Source organism: Mustela putorius, unplaced genomic scaffold (genome assembly GCF_011764305.1).
Source record: "Mustela putorius furo isolate JIRA1106 unplaced genomic scaffold, ASM1176430v1.1 tig00003870_pilon_pilon_pilon, whole genome shotgun sequence".
NCBI lineage: Eukaryota > Metazoa > Chordata > Mammalia > Carnivora > Mustelidae > Mustela > Mustela putorius.
The window spans coordinates 9,221,849-9,243,575 of NW_025422022.1; the positions used below are offsets into that span (position 1 = coordinate 9,221,849).

At 45.5% G+C, this 21,727-nt stretch overlaps 1 protein-coding gene and 1 long non-coding RNA gene across 6 annotated transcripts in view; both read left to right on the plus strand.

Annotated features, from left to right (window-relative positions):
- Window positions 1-390: 390 nt before the first annotated feature.
- The window catches only part of HIVEP1 (HIVEP zinc finger 1), a 143,998-nt gene continuing 122,661 nt past the window's right edge, over window positions 391-21,727 (plus strand). For 2 of the 5 annotated variants that reach the window (XM_004753716.3, XM_013056845.2), the window contains exons 1-2: window positions 391-506; window positions 7,286-7,429. In XM_004753716.3, the coding sequence (XP_004753773.1) occupies window positions 7,390-7,429 (40 nt within the window). In that variant the 5' untranslated portion in view covers window positions 391-506; window positions 7,286-7,389. Of the gene's footprint in view, window positions 507-3,644; window positions 3,763-3,978; window positions 4,283-4,447; window positions 4,536-7,285; window positions 7,430-21,727 lie in introns of those variants that run through there. The other 3 variants (XM_045067023.1, XM_045067024.1, XM_004753717.3) reach the window with 3 other exon arrangements.
- Window positions 7,436-10,823, plus strand: LOC123388060. Its single transcript, XR_006602600.1, has 2 exons — window positions 7,436-8,501; window positions 8,657-10,823. It is a non-coding gene; the product is annotated as an uncharacterized LOC123388060 (long non-coding RNA).

The window sequence follows — 21,727 nt, forward strand, 5'->3', positions numbered from 1 at the left end:
GGGGAGGGGAAATGAATCTGATTTAGAAGGCCTGTGTGTGTGTGTCTAACAGATGATACCACATGGTCCAGCTCTCCAGGATCTCTGGATTGGTGGATTGTTCATTTCGGTCCAGGTAACAAAGGACAGCCCGGGGCAAATGGTTCTTTCTCACTGCTGGGGGATGGGGGGGGGGGGGGAAGAAGTGGAAATCCTTTACCGTGACCACCTGCTTCCCTCTCTTCAAACCAGCACGTAAAGTGCCAAATATCTGTATATCATTCTCGGCCCAGAGCCCACGGTATAAACCAACATAGGCGGAGCACCAGATAACATCAAAGCCCCAGGCAGGGGCCAGAAAAAGGGGGGGGGGGGCAAGAGCAGCCGAGGGAATGAAGCGCCTCCCCCTAGCATTTCCTCTCACGCCCACTTCCAACCTAGGAGGCTTTTGGTTTCTGCTTTTGTTGTTTTTAAAATTAAAAGTTAAACCCAGGAAGCTTTGGATCAGACTTTTGCGTTGCAGTTCGGTAAGTTTTCTCTCGGTTCTTTTGTCTGGCGTCTGGCTCGGCGGCAACCTGGGCGTGGGGGCAGAGTTGGCAGAGCGAGCTGGGGAAGGTTTTGTCGCCGAGGTCGCCCCGAGGAGGAGGGGATTCGGCCGGTGGCCGGGAAAGCCCGGCGCGCGCGGAGGGCGGAGGGCGGAGGGGAGGGACCGGCGGCGGCGTGACCCGGCGGCCGGCAGGGAGGAACCTCCGGGATCTCCGCGTGGCGGCGGCGCTGCCGGGCCGCGCGCAGGGCGGAGGGCCGGGGCCGCGGGGCCGCGCCAGGGGGGAGCCCGAGCGGGGCCGGGCCGGGCGGCCGCGTGGGAACCGGGGCTAGGGACACGCGGACGGCGCTGGCGGCTCGGAGCCCGGTGGTCGCGCCGGGACGGCCGGGCCCCGCCACGAAGCCCCAGGGTGGACTAGTGTTTTCCCCAAACTTCTGAGCAACGAAAATGTGTACAGAGCCCTGCCATGACACTGCCCTTACTTGAACGCTGCGCCCCGAGGGGGGCTCCAAAGCGTTCACAGGGCCGATGAGGATGCAGCTAGAGCGAAAAAGGGCCCTGGGAACCCCCTTCTTCTCCCCACCCTCCAGTATGGTCACCTCCCCCATTGTTAACAGAATTTTTGACAGTTCAAACTGCTGTTCACCATTCACATTTATCTTATGGTTTAAAAAAAAAATATATATATATATATATATATCTTCCCCCACATTCCGATAGCATTTGAGAAACTGTATTTAATTTGCCACAAAACAAGTCGAAACTAGCTACTTTACCGGTTAGCTGGATTTCCTTGCGTTCTCATAAATAGGAAGTTAGACCTGCAGGCAGAATTAAGGAAAAGAAATTGCGTTTAGGAAATTCGAAACTAGGAAATAGGAAACTGTTCCGTGCTGCATATATTTCAAATGAAAGTTTAATATTGATTTGCCACTCAAGAAAGTTACGTTGTGAGTCGTCTACTTAAGAAAAAAAACTCTAACAAGCTGAAATGGCAAAATTATCTATTATAACTCCAAATTGCATGCTTAATCTGTTAGAAAGCTCACAACAATGCTGAATCCCATATAAACATTGTGTTCACAGTGTGCATTTGCTCTGTTCATCAACCACTGGGGTAAAGATATATTCATTCAGTTAGCATTTTGATTTAGCAAGTGACACCAGGCAGACTTAATCATTATCAAACTACCTTAATCTTTATCCTCCAACAGATTAGATATACTTGAACATTTAAATGAGTGTTTACTGTTTTTCAAAAGCCCAGTTGGGAAGTTATGTTACATACTTTTTGTGATTGCAATCCATTAAATAATATTTACTTTTACAAAAGCCAGATGATTACATCACATTGAAAATTTAAAGATTGCATTATTTCATTGACAGGTTGAAAGTAAAGTATATGATAAACAACATCATTTTCAAATTTAGGCAGTTCTTGGGTGATCTTTGCTCTTATGACCAAAGTTAGTTTTTAATAGGTATATTCCCCCCACCCCTTTTCCTGACTTTTCTTTTGGTTACAAGCTCTCCTTTATTGAGTATTACATTTTTAATCATTCCCATTTTGGTGCATTAAGCTTTTCTTAGCTCAGTGAGCTAGAGGTAGGATTTTCTCAGGGTAATTTTCAGGGTCAACCGTAGCAGGAAAAGCCTAGATGTCTTTATGGAAGCCCCAGGGAACAAAACAATTCAAGTTTGCACAGATGGCCCGCGTAGTGGTGTACGGTCGTTTAGCATTTTTATTCCTTAAAAGGGGAAAGCAGTTTGGTTTAATCTGAGAAATTCTTCTGCATCAAATTTTTTGTTTTGCTTTATTCCTCCCAAGTTCAACGTGGCTCCTTAAACCAGTCACTTTTGCCTGCTTCTTTAGGTGTACATGTGTGAATTTCTGAGCCCCCGATTTCGAACATTCTTTAGTAGTTCTAACCCTAAAACCTTCGTTACCCTAGTCCAGCCCCTTCTGATTTATTTCCATAGATCACCACTCCTTGCTTCCTCTACTGCTTTCTAGCAGCAAGGGTCAAACTCTGGTTTATGATAATTACTCCTTCTTCCCCCTTTCTCTTCTCCTCGGCGCCCTAGGAGCCAGGTCCGCTGCCCAGCCCCGCACCTCCTTTTCCGACCCCAAAGACCCCTCCCCTCCCTGCCCCAAGCTGTCAGGCGGACAGGCAAGGGTTAACGCGCTCGCAGCCCTGGCTCTGGGAATCACCAGCGGGCTTTGGAGCGGCCTCTGGAATAACCTTGGCTTCCCTCAGTCTTTTAATAGAACATCCGCCACCAAGAAGTGGTTTCAGTTCAGGGTTAATAATATGTCCCCTTCCACCCTCCAAACCAACACCCCGCCCCCCTCCCAGGTTTTTTTTTAAGTTGTTTTCCAAAGTTAATGAGTTTCAAGTTTCACAATGACTTTCCCCTTCCCTCAACGCGTTGCTGAGGAAACCCCCTTGGGGTCCCCCCCCCGTCGCCCTCCCTTCTCCTTTACCCTCCCCCATTCGGCCCGGGCGGGGGGCGGGACTGGGAGACCCCATGACGTCACCGGCCCGGCCCACATCCTGCTTTAGAAAGTAAAGAGACGGTAAAGAGAAACTACCGCCCCGCCCGTCCCCGCCCCTCTTCCCGGACCAACCGCCCCCAACTGCGCGACCCGGCCAGGCCTTCCCCGGGCCGCGTGACCGGGTGGGTCCGCCCCTCCGCCCCCGCCGGGCGCCAGTCCCCGAGCCGGCGCGACCCCGGGCTCCCGCCCCTCGCGTCCCTAACCCCGCCCCTCCCCCCTCGGGCCGCGCCACCGCCTCCTCCCGCCCCCCACTCTTGTCCCTGCGGCGGCCGGGCGGGGCGGAGCCGCGGGGCGGGCAGCGGAGGGGGAGGCGCGGCCCGGGGTCCGCCCCGCGGGGGACACCCGGGGCTCCGGGCTCCACGCGAGCCCCGACCGGGGCACTCAACCCGTCCCCACCCTGAGCCGCGGTGCCGGCCGCGCCTGTCCACTTGGGCCTCCGAGCCGGCGGCGGCGAACCCCCCCGCCCCTCCCCCGCCGAGCCCCCGCTGGGGGACGCCCCCTCCCCCGCCCGCGCGGCGCAGCTCGCGGCCTCCCCGCCTCCCGCCCCCGGGGATCCCCTGCCGCCCCGCCCACCCGCGGGAAAGCCTCGGACCTTCGCCCTCCCTCCCCCGCGCCGCTCGGCCCGCGCTCCTCCCGTCGCCCCTAAAGACGCTAAACGTGCCCTACTCTGCCCCGGGGAGAGGTAAAGCCCGCGCCCGCCCTCCGCGTCCCGGGCCCCACGGTCCCGGGGGCCGCTCGCCCCGCCTCGCCGCCCGGCCCCCCGCCGCCCCCTCCCCGGCGGCGGCGGTCATGCCGCGGTCCGGGGCGCCGGCGAGCGCGGCCGCCTCCCCCGCCCGGCGCCTGCGGCCCCCGCCCGCGCGCCCCGCACTTCCCCCCCGCCCCCCGGCCGGCTCCCCTGTTTAATATTTCAGCGCTGGGTGGTGTGAGTGCCAGTCGCCGGCCTCTAGTGTGGCTGCTGCTGGGGCGGCGGCGGCGGCGGCGGGGAGGGGGACGGAGCCTGGGGGCCGGGAGCAGCAGCGGGAGGAGGCGATGTTTGTGTTTGGGGTTGTCAAGTGAAGGAGGGATCCCGGGAGCCGCCGCCGCCGCCGCCGCCACCACCGCGCGGGGGTCGCGGAGATTCCGAGCTGCGGCCGCCGCCATCAGCAGCGCAGCTCCTGGGCCGGCTGCAGCGGCAGCGGCTCCGCCGGGCGTCCTGGCAGCAGGTTCGGCGCGGGCTCCGCGGCGGGGGCGCTGCAGCTGGGAGGGCGGCAGGGGGGAGGGTACCGGGGAGGGGGGCAGGACCAGTTCCCCCTCCGCGGGCGGGGGGCGTGCGGGCGCGCGTGTGTGTGTGTGTGTGCGTGTGTGTGCAACCGCCGACCTTGCAGAGGGGATGGCTGCGTGCGGGAGACACTTGCCACTTCTGGGCGCCCTCGCCGCGCGCGAGCGGCCCGAGCTGCGGTCTTGCGAGGCGAGCAGGTACGGAGGGACCCAGCCTCCCCACCCGCGTTCCAGCCGCAGACGCATTTTGCAAGAGGGTGGGGGGTGAGGGAGACCAGGCCTCGGCTTCCCAACCTCCCGGCTTTGTGGCTTTCTTTTCCTTTCGTTCTTTGCTCTAAGTGCCTGTTTACTCCCAGCCACCTGGGTAGTTTCTTTCCGGGTTGGGAGTACGCGCCTGCAGCAGTTGAGAAGCGGGCGGTGGGTTTGGGCGCGGGTCGGCTCCGGCTCGCCTTGGGGTCGGGCTGGGGAAGGAGTTGCTGCTGGAGAGGGGAGGGGGCGGTGGCGGAGCCGGCGGCGAGGAGGAGTCTCAGGGCTGCCGCGCTCGCCTCATCCCGTCCTCCTCCTCCTCCTCCTCATGCTCTCCGCATCCACTCCGGGCTCCTTCCTGAGCTGGCACTTCCATTCCCCCTCCTCCTGGCATGCGAAGCGCTTTGTTCAGTGCAGCGTTGCAGAGGGGTTTTCCCAGGCTCCGCCCTCCACATTCATTCATGTTTTTTCTCCTTGTAACTGTCTTTACGCTTTTTGATCGTGTCATGTTTTTGCCCCATGTAGTATTTATTTTTTTCCTGTAAAGGAACGGTTTATTACTCGTCCTAGTCGCTCTAGTGCCGCTGTCTTTGCATGTACTCACTTCCCCCCACAAGGATTTAAACATGGGATGGACAGCTAGGGACAGTGGGTAGGCAGGGAGCGGGGTAGCAGGGAGCTGTTACTGATTGGGAATTTGCGTATTTTATATTTATGCTCTCGATACGGGATCACGTGATTATATTACATTCGGAGTTTACGCTTTAAAAACTTCCAAATATCGTGACCATTTAAAAGCTTTAAGTTTAACAAGGAATGTTAAATACAATTTATTTGGCCCTAATGTCTCCGAATTCTCTATTGAATCAAGCTTCGTGAATCGGAGGGTGGATGTCTTTAATGCAGGGAGTTGAGGAACCATGTCTTATAGATCACTTAGCATGGTCCTAGATAAAGTATATAGTATTTGGCCATCGTATTTCTTATTCTTCTCTGTGCAGTTAAAAAAATTGCAAATAATTTTGTGCAGTGCCCACATATAGCCTTATTAGGGGTAAAATACTGAAGTACTAATTGTAACCTTTACTTTTGTTTCTTCTTTGTTATAATGAAATCATAAATTTCTAAAACCTTTACAGGAATATCAGATCTAGCCTTTCCCATATAGGCTTTCTTAAGGAGAATTAATATTTGAGTAGTTTTGTGTGCCAGGCAGTGGACATCCACAAGTTTAGACCTTACAACAGTCCTGTGAGGTGGATAATATTTCCTAGTTTCACACTTGGGAAATCTGATCTTCAGAGAGGTTAAGTACCTTAACCAGGCCACACAGTAAGGGGATAGAGCCTGGCTTTGTATCCAGTACAGTTTGACACCAAAATATATAGTCATGACTTGGGCTCTACAGCCTCTTGACCCTATTCCATGGAATACCTATTATCTCTGCTGAGGAAGTGAGCACTGAGACTGAGTCATGTGTGCCACATTGTTTAGATGCTGACCATGGGCAGGTTAGTCAACCTCTCCCCAACTCATCTTCTTATCTGGAAAGTAGGTAAATGAGAGCTATCTAACCAGTTATTATTAAGACCGAATTAGGTAATGTGTAGAAAGTACAGAGGCACCCTGCAGGGGCTCAGTAAGTATTCTCTTGTTTCTTCTACAGTACTGGGTATGACATGTTTTAAACAAAGCATTGCTACCCATTGTTGTGCTTTGCTTAGTGGTGAAACATAATTTCCCCCTTAATATCATCAGCTTTATTCCAGGAAATCAGAACTAAAGTTTTAGCTCTAGGATCTGTGACGATCTTATGGAAGAGGAGACAGGTGGCTGATTTGGGAAGAGGGATGATCAGGTTTTGAATTACTATTGTTTTGGCATATTGCATTTCCGGTCATTGTGTTTAGGATGTATAAGTCAGGACAGAACAGGTGATGCTGCAGTAACAAAACAATTCCCAACCCTCAGCCACTTAAAACAACAAAGGTCTCTTTCTTGTTTCCGCTGGGTCATCATGGTAGGTTAGCAAGAGCACAGCTCTGTGTTGCAACACTCATTGTCTGGAAGAGTGCCTGTCCCACTGCAAAGGGAACAGAGAGCGCCGGAGGATTTTGCTTTGCTAACTAAATGGTATAGTCTGGAAACGGTGCATGCCTCCTCCACTCATAGGTCATTAGCCAGAACTGGTCACACATTGTAGCTAAACACAGAGAAGCATAAAGTACAGTCCTGGCACAAGCCTAGAAGAAAATACTAGAAAAATTGGGGAGCAGTTCCAATAGCAACCACATATATTAACTGAATTAATTCAGTAAAATAAGATGAATGAGACATGGTCCTTGTTCCCAAAGAGCTTGATGAACTAGGAGCCACATTACATGTAGCATAGCCCTTTTATAGTCTCATGCTATACTTTAATTGTATCCTGTGATATCACTGTAAAACACCATGGAGTGAATCTTTTCACTCTTCTTTGATAAAAGTACAGTGATTTTTTTGTTTTCTTAGTGAGAAAGCCCAGAGAGTAGCAAAATGAGATATCCTACACTTAATTAAAAGTTAGTAAGTAAGTTTTTGCAAGTGTCTCTGGCTTGGTTATCTTCCATTGGGTTTAGGTGAGTGCTGGACTCTAACCATGACTTTTGAAGTGTATTTTTCCTTTGAAGGTAATAAAGTGTGATTTTTTTTTTCTTTTTTAGCACATGAATTAATTGATGGATGTTGAGTTTAATGGAGCTACCTTTTCGTGACCTGCTCTTCCTACAGTTTCTAAGAAGAAAAAGGGGCCCCTGAATCAAAGAAGATGCCTCGAACTAAACAGATTCATCCCAGAAATCTAAGAGGTAAGGATCTGCATGAAACAGAAATAAGGTTTACGGGAAATCCTACAGTAAAGTACTTCTTGGGTAACAGGAATGGCAGCTTGCTGAGTGTTGACCCTGGTCTGCAGGGAGCCCGCGGAGGGCTCCATTTTCCTTGTTCACTTCCAGTCTTCTGCACAATTCCCGTCTCTCAGAAAATGTTTCATAAATATTTGTTGAATGAATGAATCGCATTTGACAAAATTATAGCGCCTTCCCAACCATTATTGTGAGTGTGAAAGTGAGAGATTTACTTTCTCTTAACGGAGACAGCTTTTGCCTGGAGGAATCTGAAATGAGTAGCTGGATGTTCTTTACCAATATGATTTTTTAACCCCTCCCCCATACTAGTTTTGAGATTTATTTCTGTACGACTGCATATGTTAGATTATCAAGAAGTGAAGAGAGTTGTAGTTGACATTAACTCAGGCCATTATTTGCAGAACTCGGGGCAACATGACCTGTTTTTCATAAGGAAGCAATCGGTCAAAATTACACATGCTATGTACATTTCATGCAAAGATGGAAAATGCGTGTTGCTCCTTTACGGTGAAGAGAGATTTTAATTTTAGGAGAGTAAGCTTATTTTAGTTAATTGTTTTGAAAGAAGTATGTTATTCTAATGTGTTGTATCAACTGGGAGGAACAATTATCTTTCATATTCCATTTTAGTAGATAAGGGTATAGGAGTGCGAAACAAGGAGCCGTTACAGCAAATATAAACCCCAACAGGGTTGAAATAGCTTATGACGTATTTACTATTACAGAAAAAAATTTTCAGGCACCTGCAAGGTAAAAGAAAATAAAGATCAAACAGATTAATTGGGAGATGTTCCTTTGTGAAATAAGTTTGACCAGTCACTGTGGGATGATCATTGGAAACATGGTCAATTTTGTGACCTCCTTGAATCTGGAATGGTGTGTTTCCTATCTGGAAGAGTACTGGAACGCTCTACTGGCCTAGGTGGCTGCCTCGGACCAAGTTCAAATTGATGATGATGATAGGTGGCTGCCTCGGACCAAGTTCAAATTGATGGTACCAGTGTTCAATGAGGTGAGGATTTAGATAGAGAACGTGAAGTCTTGTGTGCTGAAGTCTGATTTTCCTGAGTCCTACAGATAATTTTAGGAGTTGACCATGTATTTGTCTGTCTTTCTCACTAGAACTTGAGCTCCCACAAGTAGTTACTTTCTCTTATTTACTCTTAGAGGCAAAGCCTTCACACTCGAGGTACCAGCTGAGGTTGACATCTGGAGTCCTGGGCCCCGCTTCTCTAATTCATCTGTCTAAAGAGGGTACACCAAGGTAGACTTGGGCTGGTAGTCGCCTTAGCCCAGCACAGGTCCTGGCGGCTAATAGGAGCCCAGATATTTGTTGAAATGAGTATGTGATGGATATTAAAGTATTGTTCATTAGGTGATAAATAGTAAACATTTTTCATATTTAAAACGTATACAGGTGTACCTTGGAGGTATAGTGGGTTCTATTCCCGAACACTGCCATAAACCAAATATCATGATAGAGTGAATCAAATGAATTTTTGGGTTTCTCAGTTAATATAAAGGTTATGTTTACACTCTGCTGTGGACTCTGAAGTATGCGATCGCATTGTTTTTTAAAATGTACATACTTGAATTAAAAAATACTTCCTGCTGGAAAAATGCTAGTCATCATCTGGGCTTTCAGCAGGTTGTAATCACTGATCACAGGTCATCGTAGCAAATACAACAACGAAAAAGCTTGAAGAATTGTGAGAATTACCAAAATGTGACACAGAGACATGAAGTGAGCAAGTGCTGTTGGACCTGCTAAACCCAGGGTTGCCAGAAACTCCTCCAATTTGTAAAAGACAGCGTCTGTAGAGCGCAACAAAACAGGGCACAATAAACAAGGTGTGCTTGTACTTTGTAATATTCTGGATCACAGGGCCATCCAGAGAAATGCAGATGTTAGGCCACAGACTATCTTCCTTTCTGTACCTAATGTACAACCCATTGGGTAGTGGTTGAACTGTTCCTGTTGCACTGTTTGAGGAGGCAGGATAAAATGATCCTCAAGCCCAGACCATGAAAGAGCATGGGGTTGCGGAGGGGAGGAGGGTACACATGCGCCTTTGCCCGTGTCGTAAGGGAGGAACAGGGGTATGGACCTTCCTCAGAGGCGGGACCTCATACTATGTCCTGATCGTGGTTGGGGGGCAGTTTGGTGTTGGGCGGCGTGGGAAGGGAAGAGAAGCAAAGGTACCATCTGAAGTGGGTTCTTAGGGCCGAGAAATTATGCACAAAACTGATAAGACAGGGTGAGTGCGTGTCATCCTGGGGTAGGAGCTTATGAAGTGACATGGGAAGTCCAAGCCAGTTGGAGTTCTTCATTACTAGAGCGTACACTGTTCTGTTCGGGGGGAGGAAGAGGTAGGAGACTGGGGTGAGACAATTAGAAATCAGGTCCTGGGGGCCCACCAAATCTGAGTCTAAATTTAATATGCAGAGCTGAAACTTTGAATAGGAAAGCTGGCTTCTTTTCTGAAATTCAGATGTTTTTAAAGTTTTCTAAAAGAATTTGAAGGAAGTTCTGTTCTGGCCCCTCATTGGGAGTTTCAGAGCTGCTTCACTAAGGCAGTGATGACTCAGACACTGAAGAGTAGATCAGAGTAGATTACCACAGGACAAATGCAGAAGCCACCTCCTCAGTGGGACCTGCAGACTGGGGTCCAGGGGTGGGGTGGGGATGGGGTGCGGATGGACTAGGGGCTTGGGCAGCTCTTTGTAGGCGAGGCTGCGAATCTGAGCCAGTGAGCTTACTCAGCAGAGAGGGATGAGGGCGAGGTTGTTCTTGCCCGGGAAACCCCAGTAAACAGAGGCACAAAGGCAAGAAAGTGCTAAAGGTGTAACACTTCTAGAATTTCCACTTCTCTTCTAAAAATGTATTTGAGGACTGTATCTCGGCACAGATTGGCAGATAAAGTAAGAAGATACGTTCTGAATTGCAATTCCTCTGTTATTCCTGAAGAAACTGATTTTGCTGGTTAAAAAAAAACAAAAAAAGTAAGTAAGTAAACATTAGCTAGTAAAATGAATTGTTTAGCATTTAGTTTGTGTCTCACTGTGACCGTTGAAAGACCATGTTTTTTCGCCTTACGTGTCACCCGCTGCTTTGACTTACAGAAGACCTGACACATAAGTTAGCTATGAAGTGGGGAGAGAGGATCAGAAGACCAGAAAGCCAGTCACAGCCCACCTTGCTCTGGCAAGCACGTTGCTCGAACTACTTTAAGTGCATTGCTTCTTTCTAGGTGTCTGTCAAAAACAGTCTGTGAAATACTTGTCTTGTGTTTGGTCTTTAAGTCAGTAATAAAAGATATATACTTAAAACTCAGATTATATGTTCATTATGTTTTCATGGCAGTTTTAACTCTTAAAATATAAATTTTCTTTGATTTATTCTTTTCTTCAGCTGGTGTTGGTGTAGTCCTAAGGCTATGCAAAGCCGTAGGGTAATTCTATTCTAACTTTCTGGAATGTAAGTAAGTTTTATTTTGGGGAAAATACGTATACACTCATGTGTGTATTCATGTATTAAAATATCATACAGGTCATATATGACTATACAAGATTTGTATGGGTTTAAACGAGGCCCGCACACAAGGCTCCTGTAGGTGGTGGAATTTACAGTTCTCTGCTGTTACAGGTTCTTTAGAGAAAAGTATGAGAACAGATATGTTAAGGGTAAGATATGGATTTGGGACAAAACTGAGACAGAGTTAGAACGATGGGAATCTGTACAGATTGTAGGAGTGGGGTTTGTTGAATTCTAGTGTCTACCCTTGGCCCGATAAGCCAGATAGAACCTTTGTCTTTGGTGCTTGTCTGAATGAAGCAGATGGGGAGAGTTTAGCACTGACCTAGCCTTTTTTTTTTTTAAGATTTTATTTATTTATTTTAGAGAGAGCTAGAGAGTTGGGGGAGGAGCAGAGGGAGAGTGGCAAGCAGACTCCACGTGGAGCACAGAGCCGGACGCAGGACCCCGAGATCATGACCTGAGCTGAAATCAAGAGTTGGACGTTTAACCGACTGAGCTACCCAGGAGCCCCTCCTGACTGACTTATCCTTGGTGAGGGTGAATGAGAATTTCTGAAGAGCTTGAGGGAAACACTTGGTGTTCAAAAGCAAGGCTTTTTATCTTGTGGTAGGTTCCCTGGAGTGGGGCTCGTGGCCACTCTGTAGCCGACTCTGGAGCTGGGACTCCCATGTGTGGTCTTGATGAATGTCCCGGCCAGGCAGGGCCCCCTTCACCAGCATTCATTCATTTCTGATCAGCCATCTCCCCCGTCTTCCCTGGCCTTTGCCTGGACTCTGGTAATCCTGATACAGGAGACAGGGACTTGCTGGGGTTCCATGTCAGTCCTCTTAAGAGAAAGGGCGGTTTTTCTCTTATGCCGGTCATCGTTGTGAATGTGTTTTCAAAACTTTGGGGAAGAAAGAACATTTTTTAAGTTGAGTTTGGGCTTCAGAGTTTCAAAGACTGATGTATTTAAAGTACAAGATTGGAAATCAGTGTAGAAAATACCAAGTGTTAACCTTTTGCAAAACGGTGAATTTTTTTTTAACCTTTAGCAAAATATATTTGGGGAATTTCGGTGTGGCTGTTTTTCATTTTTATTGGTTGAGTGTGTTTGGCTCTGAACACACTGCTTTATTATAACGTGAGAAGTAAAGGGTGAGGTCCACACGTGGGGTCTCTGGCTGCCCATCATCTTGGAAGGTGAAGTCCAAGGTCCTGAGTATGGCTCGGACACAATTGGGCCTTCTCTTTCTCCTGTGTATCTGGTGAATAATCTGACATTTCAAGAGCTCAGCGTATAGACCCATTTTAGTGCTTGTTCTTCTTTCTGGGAAGTATTTCTTTCCCCTTCTCATTTCCACTCTGTTTTCTTATTCTGCGCAGGAGTTGTCTCTGCTGAAGCAGATTTCTCTTCATTTTTGAGCCCCTCCCCATCTCCTACCTTCTCCCCTGCCGCTGTGCCCCCCAGCGTACATGGTGGACCTCCACCAGGTTCCTTCCCGTGCTTCTAATACTGCGTCGTCGTCATTCTGTAGATCTTCCTAGCCGGGTATGACTTGCATGTCATATGAGCGTGTTTTAGTCACCCATCCGTGTTCAACAAAAACGTATTTGTATTAGCTATTTAGCAAACAAGACAGTTAAAGACGATTCGTGCTCTCCAAATGTGTATACACTTCTGAACCTTGATGCGCAAATGCTTCTTGTGATATTTGGTGGCCTCTGATTAAAAACACCTGTTACAATGTGAAATTTTCATCGCCTGAACCAAGTTGTTATTTATTAACTTTTGTTTTACATTCGTTTTTGTTCTGGGAGTCCTCAAGTTTATCTCTTTGGTACATTTAATTAACGTAATGGGTAAAGTGTCTGGCCTCAGGTTATCACCGGCTAGCTATGTGGCCTTGGGCAAGCAGCAAGTGTCAGTTCCTCCTCTGCAAAGCAGGGAGAGTGTGTGAAGATTAGGTAACACCGCAACATTTAGCACGATGCCTGACACGGTGAACACTCAGCATCACTTTCTCTAAAAAACTGGTTTGTGCCGAACTCTTGGGTTGCATGTGCTTTGCAAACAGAGGCCACCCAGGAGGGGTGTGATGTTGCTCCAGTGTGCGCGGCGTGAGTCAGCCATACGTCTTACGGTCCTGGTGGTCCAGGGCTGGGGATGTGGAAGAGAGCCATCGCTGTAGGAAAGAGTTTGGGAAGTACAGTTACCACCCAGAGTGCTGCCTCCTCAGTCCGTGCCTCAGCACAGATTCAAACCTTACCTCGTGTTTTGAATCTAGTTCTCGGGAAACTGATTGTCAAGTCTTCCGCTCTGTTGTAATGGAACTGCTTTTAGAAGCCTTCCACGTTCACAATCTCCTAGGATGGAGGTGAGGCACCGTAACCCACACTTGGTTTATGTTCTAAGACGGCACCGCTCTCCGTCCCCTGTGCCCCCGTCTCGTGTGGGACCTTGGAAACCCAGTGGGTTTTCAGGAATAATCTGATGAATGTGAATATTTTAATTTGCTAGCAGTGTGGGGACCCACTCCAGTGACTTCTCGTATCAGTCACCTGTCATGAAGAAAATCTCGTGTTTTCTTGTTATGTGGGGATGGTCTTATTGGGCTTATAAGTAGATTAAGTTTAATTTTGATGATTTTTATTTGTTTAATTTTTACTTTTGTGTATTTTTTTAAGCTTTTATTTGAGAGAGAGAGTGAGCAAGAGAGAAGGAGCAGGGGAGGGGCAGAGGAAGAAGAAGAAGCCGACTCCCCATTGAGCACAGGGTGCCCGACCTGGGACTTGATCCTGCAACTGCGGGTTCACTACCTGAGCCAAAGGCAGATGCTTAACCTTAAGCCACCCAGGGGCCCCTAATTTTGATGATTTTTAGATGGAATTCCAGGTGTTCATGCACATGGTTTTTCACGTTTGAATGTTAAGTCAGCAGTTCTCTGTAGACAGCCTTAAGATTTGAGAAGTCAGAAGTCTTGTAGGGTAAACAACCCATGGCTTAGAAACAATTTTTTTTGGTAGATGATTGCAGCTAGGAAGGAAATACGTAAATAGCTTAAGTCACAGTTACGTTTTTGATGATAAAGGTAAGAAAGGTATTGAAGCTATTAGCAGCTGTCATTTAAGCGGCTGTTAGTTTGTCCAACTGGGATAAAAGTAGGAGAGTAGATTTCATAAAGCAAGCCTCCCATTTGTTTTCAGATCATTATTTTTCAGCTCATATTGAGAGCATATTTGCTGCTTTCGGAATGCTTATTAACATTAACCAAATGCTTTTTTCTATTTAAAAGCAAATAAAAAGTGTAATAATATAATTAATCAGAGTAATGGTTTTATTTTAGAACATCTTTGCACAAAATATGTTCTGATGAGCTATAATTTTATCTTATCATAGAATTGGAAAATATATAATGTATATAAAATCTCCTATTATATCCATACACGTATTTTGAGCGCCACATTTAGAATCTGCGCCCCAAATAAATTTGAACATGTCTGGGACAGAGTTGGTTCTTGTGTTATCTGAAAAAATACTTTAGGAATAAATCAAATGCCTTATCTTTTCATTCCTATATTTGTTATTTTAAAACATATTAACAGAACTCTTTTGCATATTAATAATGTGCCAAAATTACAAATAGTGCTCAGGTATTCTTAGAAAGCCCTTGATATTTATAATGTTGTCAGCCACCAAACACTGCACGGCAAAACCTTGTAACCAATTAGTGTCCTTTCTTCTCAGTACTCAAGTCTTTCTTCAGAAGGAAGTTCTTGTTGACTATTAGGCTTTTATTTTGGGGCTTTTATTTGGGGTAGCATTGCATTAATTTGGACTTTTTAAAAAATAAATTTAAATAATCTTTACACCCAGTGTAGGTCTCAAACTTAAAGCCCTGAGATGCTGCTCTACCACCTGAGCCAGCCACGCAGGACTCTTTTTTTTTTTTTTTAAAGATTGTATCTTAATTTGAGAAAGAATTGGCAGGGCAGGGGCGGGAGTTGGCAGGGAGGGTCAGAAGGAAAGGGACAAGTAAACTCCCCACTGAGCAGGGAGCCCAATGCAGGGCTTAAACCCAGGACCCCGGGATCATGACCTGAGCCGAAGGCAGACGCTTGACTGACCAAATCACCCAGGCACCCCCAGTCATGACTTTTTAAAATAAACTTAAAATATAAGGTTCTTAGAAATTTTCTAGGATGAATTTTGTTCTAGAAAATATTCTAGGGCCGTGCTGCCATGTTAAAGTACTTGAAACAAAAAAAATACAGTGATCATTAACTAGTTGGCTGTTAAGTAAGTAACTAGAAGAGCCATCCTTTAAGTGTGAAGTGGACCCGTAGTAAGTAGTCTAAGAGTTATTCCTGCCTAATTGATGCCAAGCTGGATTTTTATGGTACTTGGGTATTTATGTACATTGATATTTCTGTGTGCCTGTATGGTTAGAGCCTGAATTTACTCAAATATCCTTATTGCTTTGCATTTGGGAGTGTGGTTATATGTGCTTATTTCCCAATTCTTTAAAAGAGGGCGCCTGGGTGACTCAGTGGGTTAAGCCTCTGCCTTCAGCTCAGGTCATGATCTCGGGCGGGGAGCCTGCTTCCCCCTCTCTCTCTGCCTGCTTCTCTGCCTGCTTGTGATATCCCTCTCTCTATGTCAAATAAATAAAATCTTTAAAAAAAAAATTCACTAGGGAAGAAAAGGACCATCAGCATGTAATTGCTTACTATTGCAGTATTCAGATAGAAATTAAGCATGCAACTGGGGCCATGTTTGATAGTTTAAAAAGAGGTAAAAATGAGCTGGTCTGATACATAGCACAGGGACCTGGGACGTGGTATTGACCGGTGCCAGGTGTGTGTCCGGGAGTTTTCAGTCTTGCTGGCTTCTCATACGCCTCTCCAGGAGGATCCTGCAAATTCTGCAGCTGGGAAGGACAGCCCTTGGGAGACAGTGCATCTTCCTCATTTTCCAGTTGAGAAAATTGGCCAGAGGAGTGTAAGTGAATCAATTTGAGCAGCTTGTTTGTATCTTATTGGAGAGATTTGTGGAGGGGTGTTTGGAACTTTTTTCTTTTAAATCATACTGCTTCCCCTAGTTATGTTTCATTGTGGGCTGGTGGCAAGAGGGAGGTTGTGTTTTATCATTTTTAGGCTAAAAAGAGCTCATCTGTCCACAGGTCTGTGTGCTAGGCTCCATTCAGCGTGCTTTTCATGTCTGTGTTCCTGTAATCCTTCCAGCTGAGTGAGACAGGGCTGTTGCCTCCGTGATGTAGACATGGGGAGGCAGCACAGAGAAGTTGCTGGCCATCCAGGGCCCCACAGCCAGGAGTCTCCAACGCCTTTCCTCTTCTTGACTGTCATGCTTCTACTGGCCCGTGTCGATAGCAGAGTTCTGTGGTTAGTCCAAGCTGACAGATGCTCTCCATCCCAGTTACAAAATAAAGTTGTCTAGCACTGCAGGTAGAGCCGAGGTCACTCAGAAGATCAGAACTTGAAGGACTTTTCTTTTCCCCCTTTATGTCTAATTGGCTAAATTCATTTCCGAGCTGTGGATGTCTGTATTACTCCAAGCTGGGTTTGCTGTTTACAAACAGAAATTTCCAAGCTCTTCGAGAGAGAGAGTGGGTGTCCCGTCAAGGATGTTTGCTTACTTATTTACTTAGTAACATGGAGTTGGAAGTAGAGATATCTTGCTTGAAATGGAATATGGCAGTGTTTATTTTTTATAATTAATTTTTTATTTTAAAGATTTATCTTTGAAATGTAGTTGACATACAATGTTATATTAGTTTCAGGTGCTCAACATAGCGATTTGACAGTTCTAGACATAGCTGTGCTCAGCCTTGATAAGTGTAGTCCCCGTCTGTCACCAGACGACATTATTACGGTATTGTTGCCCATATTTTCTATGCTATACTTTCCATCTCTGTGACTTCTTTTTTTTTTTTTTTTAAAGATTTTATTTTTATTTATTTATTTGACAGATAGAGGTCACAAGTAGGCAGAGAGGCAGGCAGAGAGAGAGAAGGATAAGCAGGCTCCTTGCTGAGCAGAGAGCCCGATGCGGGGCTCGATCCCAGGACCCTGGGATCATGACCTGAGCCGAAGGCAGAGGCTTTAACCCACTGAGCCACCCAGGCGCCCCTCTGTGACTTCTTTTATAACTGGAAACTTGTGCCTCTTAATCCTCTTCACCTGTTTTGCCCCTCCCCCCATGCACCTCCCCTCTGGCGACCACCAATTTGTTCTCTGTGTTTATGGATTAGTTTCTGCTTTTTATTTGTTTTGTTTTGTAGATTCCACGTATAAGTGAAATCATACGGTATTTGTCTTTTTGTATCTAATTTCACTCCAGCATGATACACTCCAAATCAATCCATGTTGTTATAAATGGCAAGATTTCATTCTTTTTTTTATGGTTGAGTAATATTCTGTTGTATATGTATATCATATCTTTATTCTTCTGTGAGTGGACACTTGGATTGCTTTCATATCTTGGCTATTGTAAATAATCCTGCAACAAACACAGGGGTATCTGTATCTTTTCGAATTACTGTTTTTGTTTTCTTTGGGTAAGTACCCAGTAGTGAATTACTGGATCATATGGTATTTCTGTTTTTAAGAAGAATGGCAGTATTTAAATGGAAGGCTCAACCTAACAGTTGAAATTTTAGACATAAATGCTTGAAAGCTATTTCTGGGAAAACCAATGTGAAAATATTAAAATTCTAAGTAAAATATAGATGAAAACATTTTCTAATTTTTCCTCATGAGTAAGTAGAGAAGAATATAGAAAAAGTGTACTAGTTTAGATGTGTTTGGACTCTTCTAGATTGTAGATGTATCCGAAGGGCAAATGAAAGAATGAAAGGGCGATTTTATCTGTTTTCCTTTTAATTCCACAGTCAGGATGCTTAGAAATAAAACCCTCACACCTAGCCTCCTGAGGGCTTTCCATCTCATGTCTCCAAATGTATGAAAAAGATCTAAGGGCAGTATAAAGCGACAAATGTAAGATTAATATGGAACATTGCAGCTCTCAAAGGGAAAATGAAGCAAAAACAAACTGGTTGAGATAAATCAATCAGAAAATACTTCTTAAAGGAGTTAACTTTTTTCTGAATTAACACCTGAATGAAGCAGAGATTTGAGATGAGCTTTTAAAGAAAGGAAGGATAGATCAGTAGAGAAAATAAGTTGTTTTGAGACTTTTCCGGAAGATAGAATGGGGAGAAAATCTTACAGGAGTGGTTGTTGGTCTCGGTTGCTTGATTAGAGTGGATTTCTCAATGAGCTTAAAACTTTAAGGAAGAAAAATAAAGGAAACTTTGTAGATTTGACACGTGTAGTTTATATTTACAATAATTATAAAATCACCAAGTTGAGTTGTCTAGTAAGTTGAGTGTTTATAAAAGGTCAGAGGCTAGAGGCTACCTTAACAGTACTTTGAAATTTAAAGATTTATTTACTTATTTTGAGAGAGTGCATGCATGCACGGCTGGGAGGGGCAGAAGGAGAGGGACAGAGAATCCGAAGCAGACTCCGAGCCAAGCATGGAGCCTGACGTGGGGCTGGATCTCATGATCCAGGTAGCAAGATCACTACCTGAGCCGTGACCAAGAGTCAGACGCTTAACCGACTACACCACCCAGGTGCCCTAATACTTAGAAATTTAAAGACAACCTCCCCACAAGAGGATTTTTGGAGCAGTGAAACTACACTGTATGACACTGTAATGGTGGGTACATGTCATTGTACATTTGTCCAAATCTATAGAATGATAGCCCCAAGAGGGAACGTAAACTGTGGACTCTGAGTGGTGATGTGTCCACATAGGCTCATCAATTATAACCCAGTCTGTGGCTCTGGTGGGAGATGCTGATAGTGAGAGAGGCCGTGCATGTGTGGAGGAGAGGGCTATATGAGAAATCTTGCTACAGTTGCCCCAATTTTGTTATGAACCTAAAACTGTTCTAAAAAATATAGTATATTCTAAAAAAAAAAAGAACACCTCCACCTAGGGTCAGTATGATTTGTTGCTCTCCAGGAAAAGGATGGTAGGTTCAAAGAATGAGGCAGTCTGTTTCTGTCTGTATTTCAGAAATTCATCTTCCTACAGATGAACAAACTAGCAGAAGAATCATATATGACCTTGAGCAAATAACTCAAATTAAGTTTCTTCATTGAGAACAACATGGAGTTGGGGGTAGGGTGATGTTGACCTCGAATTTTCTTTTTAGCTCTAAATGGTGGTTATTCTAAGGCAAGCGTCAGCAAACCGCAATCTAATGGTCAAATCCAGTCTTTCACCTGTTTTTATAAATACAGTTTTATTGGAACTCGGCCATGCCTACTCATTTATATATGCCTGTGCCTGCTTTCCTGCTATAGCAGGAGTTGGAAATGGCTCAGAAAGCCTAGAATATTTGCTGTCTAGCCTTTTACACAGTTTGCTGATCCTTGTCTATGGAATAGAGGGGAATTGGCTTACTTATTTAGAAACCCATTTATGTTTGGGAATGAGGAAGAATGTTCCATCTATCTTTAGAGGACCATAGGAATGAATTATAGGGGATCTCAGAGGGTCTGTTTGAGGGTCTGCTTCCTGCCAGGCATGATAAGGGAATTCACATTCATTTGGTCCTGAGGTGAAGGGAAAGCCTTAGAGGTTCAGTTGGTCTTGACAGAAAGATTTAATTGTTCTTGATGTTCTGATACCAGATCATGGGTCTCCACTCAAAAGGCTTGGGTTGTCAGGGGGCCATTCTGTTAGAGCACTGTCCTTCTTCCAATTGTACTGTGTCCCTTAGTCACCTCTATATTTAACTTACAGTGGTAGAATAATATCATAAGCACAATTCCCAATGCTGTGGGCAAAGCCACCAAACCTGTTGTGAAGGATTGTTCCTCAGAAAAATGGGGCCTGGGAGGCAGTCCCACCACTTGAGAGTGAGGTGCCAAGAATGAGACCTGTTATCTGCATCACTGTTTTTGACACATTAGGGCCAGCAGTTTGCACTTCGGTTTCAGAGAACGTGATTGCATTTCTGAATGTCCGAATTTTCATATTACCGATGCCACCATCTTTAATCTCCAAGTAATTATTTCTGGTGGTTTTGGGGTGGTGGAATGACAGTGGGTAGAGAAGATACTTTTATGTTCTGTTTAGTTTTACTTTATTTTGCTTAAGTTTAAATACTTTATGTAAGGATGGACTTGGTTGAGTTCATAGTAATTATTTGAATAGTTTGAGAAATGCTTTTGAAAACAATGCTGATTCGGGACACCTGGGTGGCTCAGTCTGTTAAGTGTCTACCTTCCACTTAGGTCATGATCCCAGGGTCCTGGGATGGAGCCCTGCCTCGCGTTCCCTGCTCAGCGGGGAGTCTGCTTCTCCCTCTCCCTCTACCTCCCCACACTCATGCTCTCTGTCTCTCTCTCAAATAAATAAAACCTTAAAAAAAAAAAAGAAGCAATGCTGATTCTCCACAGACACATTAGAACATTAGCCTTGTTAATGTGGCACCTGCCAGTGTTAGCATGTGGCTCAGAAACTGTATGACATTTAGTATGTTAAGATGTGACTTTCCTCAGTGAAGAGCAGAGCCATAGTGGTCACAAACGGAGGCGAAAACAGAGGGCCACTTTGGAAGCCTCTGCCTGGACTTCTGTAGCCCCTGCTTGGATGGGTTGGACACACTGTGGAGTTCCAACAGCTCTGCCCCGTCTCCTACCAAATTTCGGTCTCTATAGTAAGTTGAGTATTTGCAAAAGATAGGTCAGAGGCTAGAGACTACCTTACAATACTTTGAAATTTAAAGATTTATTTACTTACTTTGAGAGAGACCATAATGTCTTACACATACAAGTCCAGCCAGCTGTGCAAAGATTTGATGAGCGTACATAGAAATGACGTTCAGTTTACATGCGTAAGCAGATGGGCCACTGCATGGCAGGGGGGTGAAGAGCATTATTTGGCCTTCGATCTGTTGATAGTTCAGGTTGACCTTTTAATGTTCCGGTGGAATTAATGCCGTATGAATGATGAGTTATGTGCTTCCCATTTACAGTAACATCTTCAAGAATGTGGAGTTCCATTAAGTTTTTGTGGAAAGAGTGCATTTTTTAGTCTCTAGACAGTAGTTTATTGCCTCAGAAACCACTGCACTATATATATGTATATATATATATATTTTTTTTTACAGCTTTTCAAGATGTAATTTACATGCAATAAAATTCAACCATTGTAAGTGTACCATTCAGTGAAATTTAGTAAACTTACAGAGTTGTGCAACCTTTACCACAGTCCAGTTTTAGAACACGTTCATCACCCCCAGCATTTCCCTGAGCCTGGTGGGAGTCAGTCATGCTCCCAGGCAACTGCTGGCCTGGTTTCTGGCTCTTCACAGTTGCCTTTTCTAGACTCTTAACAGAGTGAGATCATAAAATTTACGGCCTTGTGTCTCTAGTCCTTTCAATGAGCATGTTGTATTTGAGACACACTTACATTGTAGCATGTATCAGGATTTTTTTTTTTTAACCTTTTATTGCTAAGTAATATTCTGTTATATGAATGTATTACCTTTGATGTGTCCATCCAGGTCATGGCCATTTGGATAGTTTTCAGTCTTTGGCTCTTAGGACTAGTGTTAGCAGTGATGCCCAAGTCTGCAGTTAGCTTCAGTGCTTTATAAATGCCACTAAAGGCAAGTGGG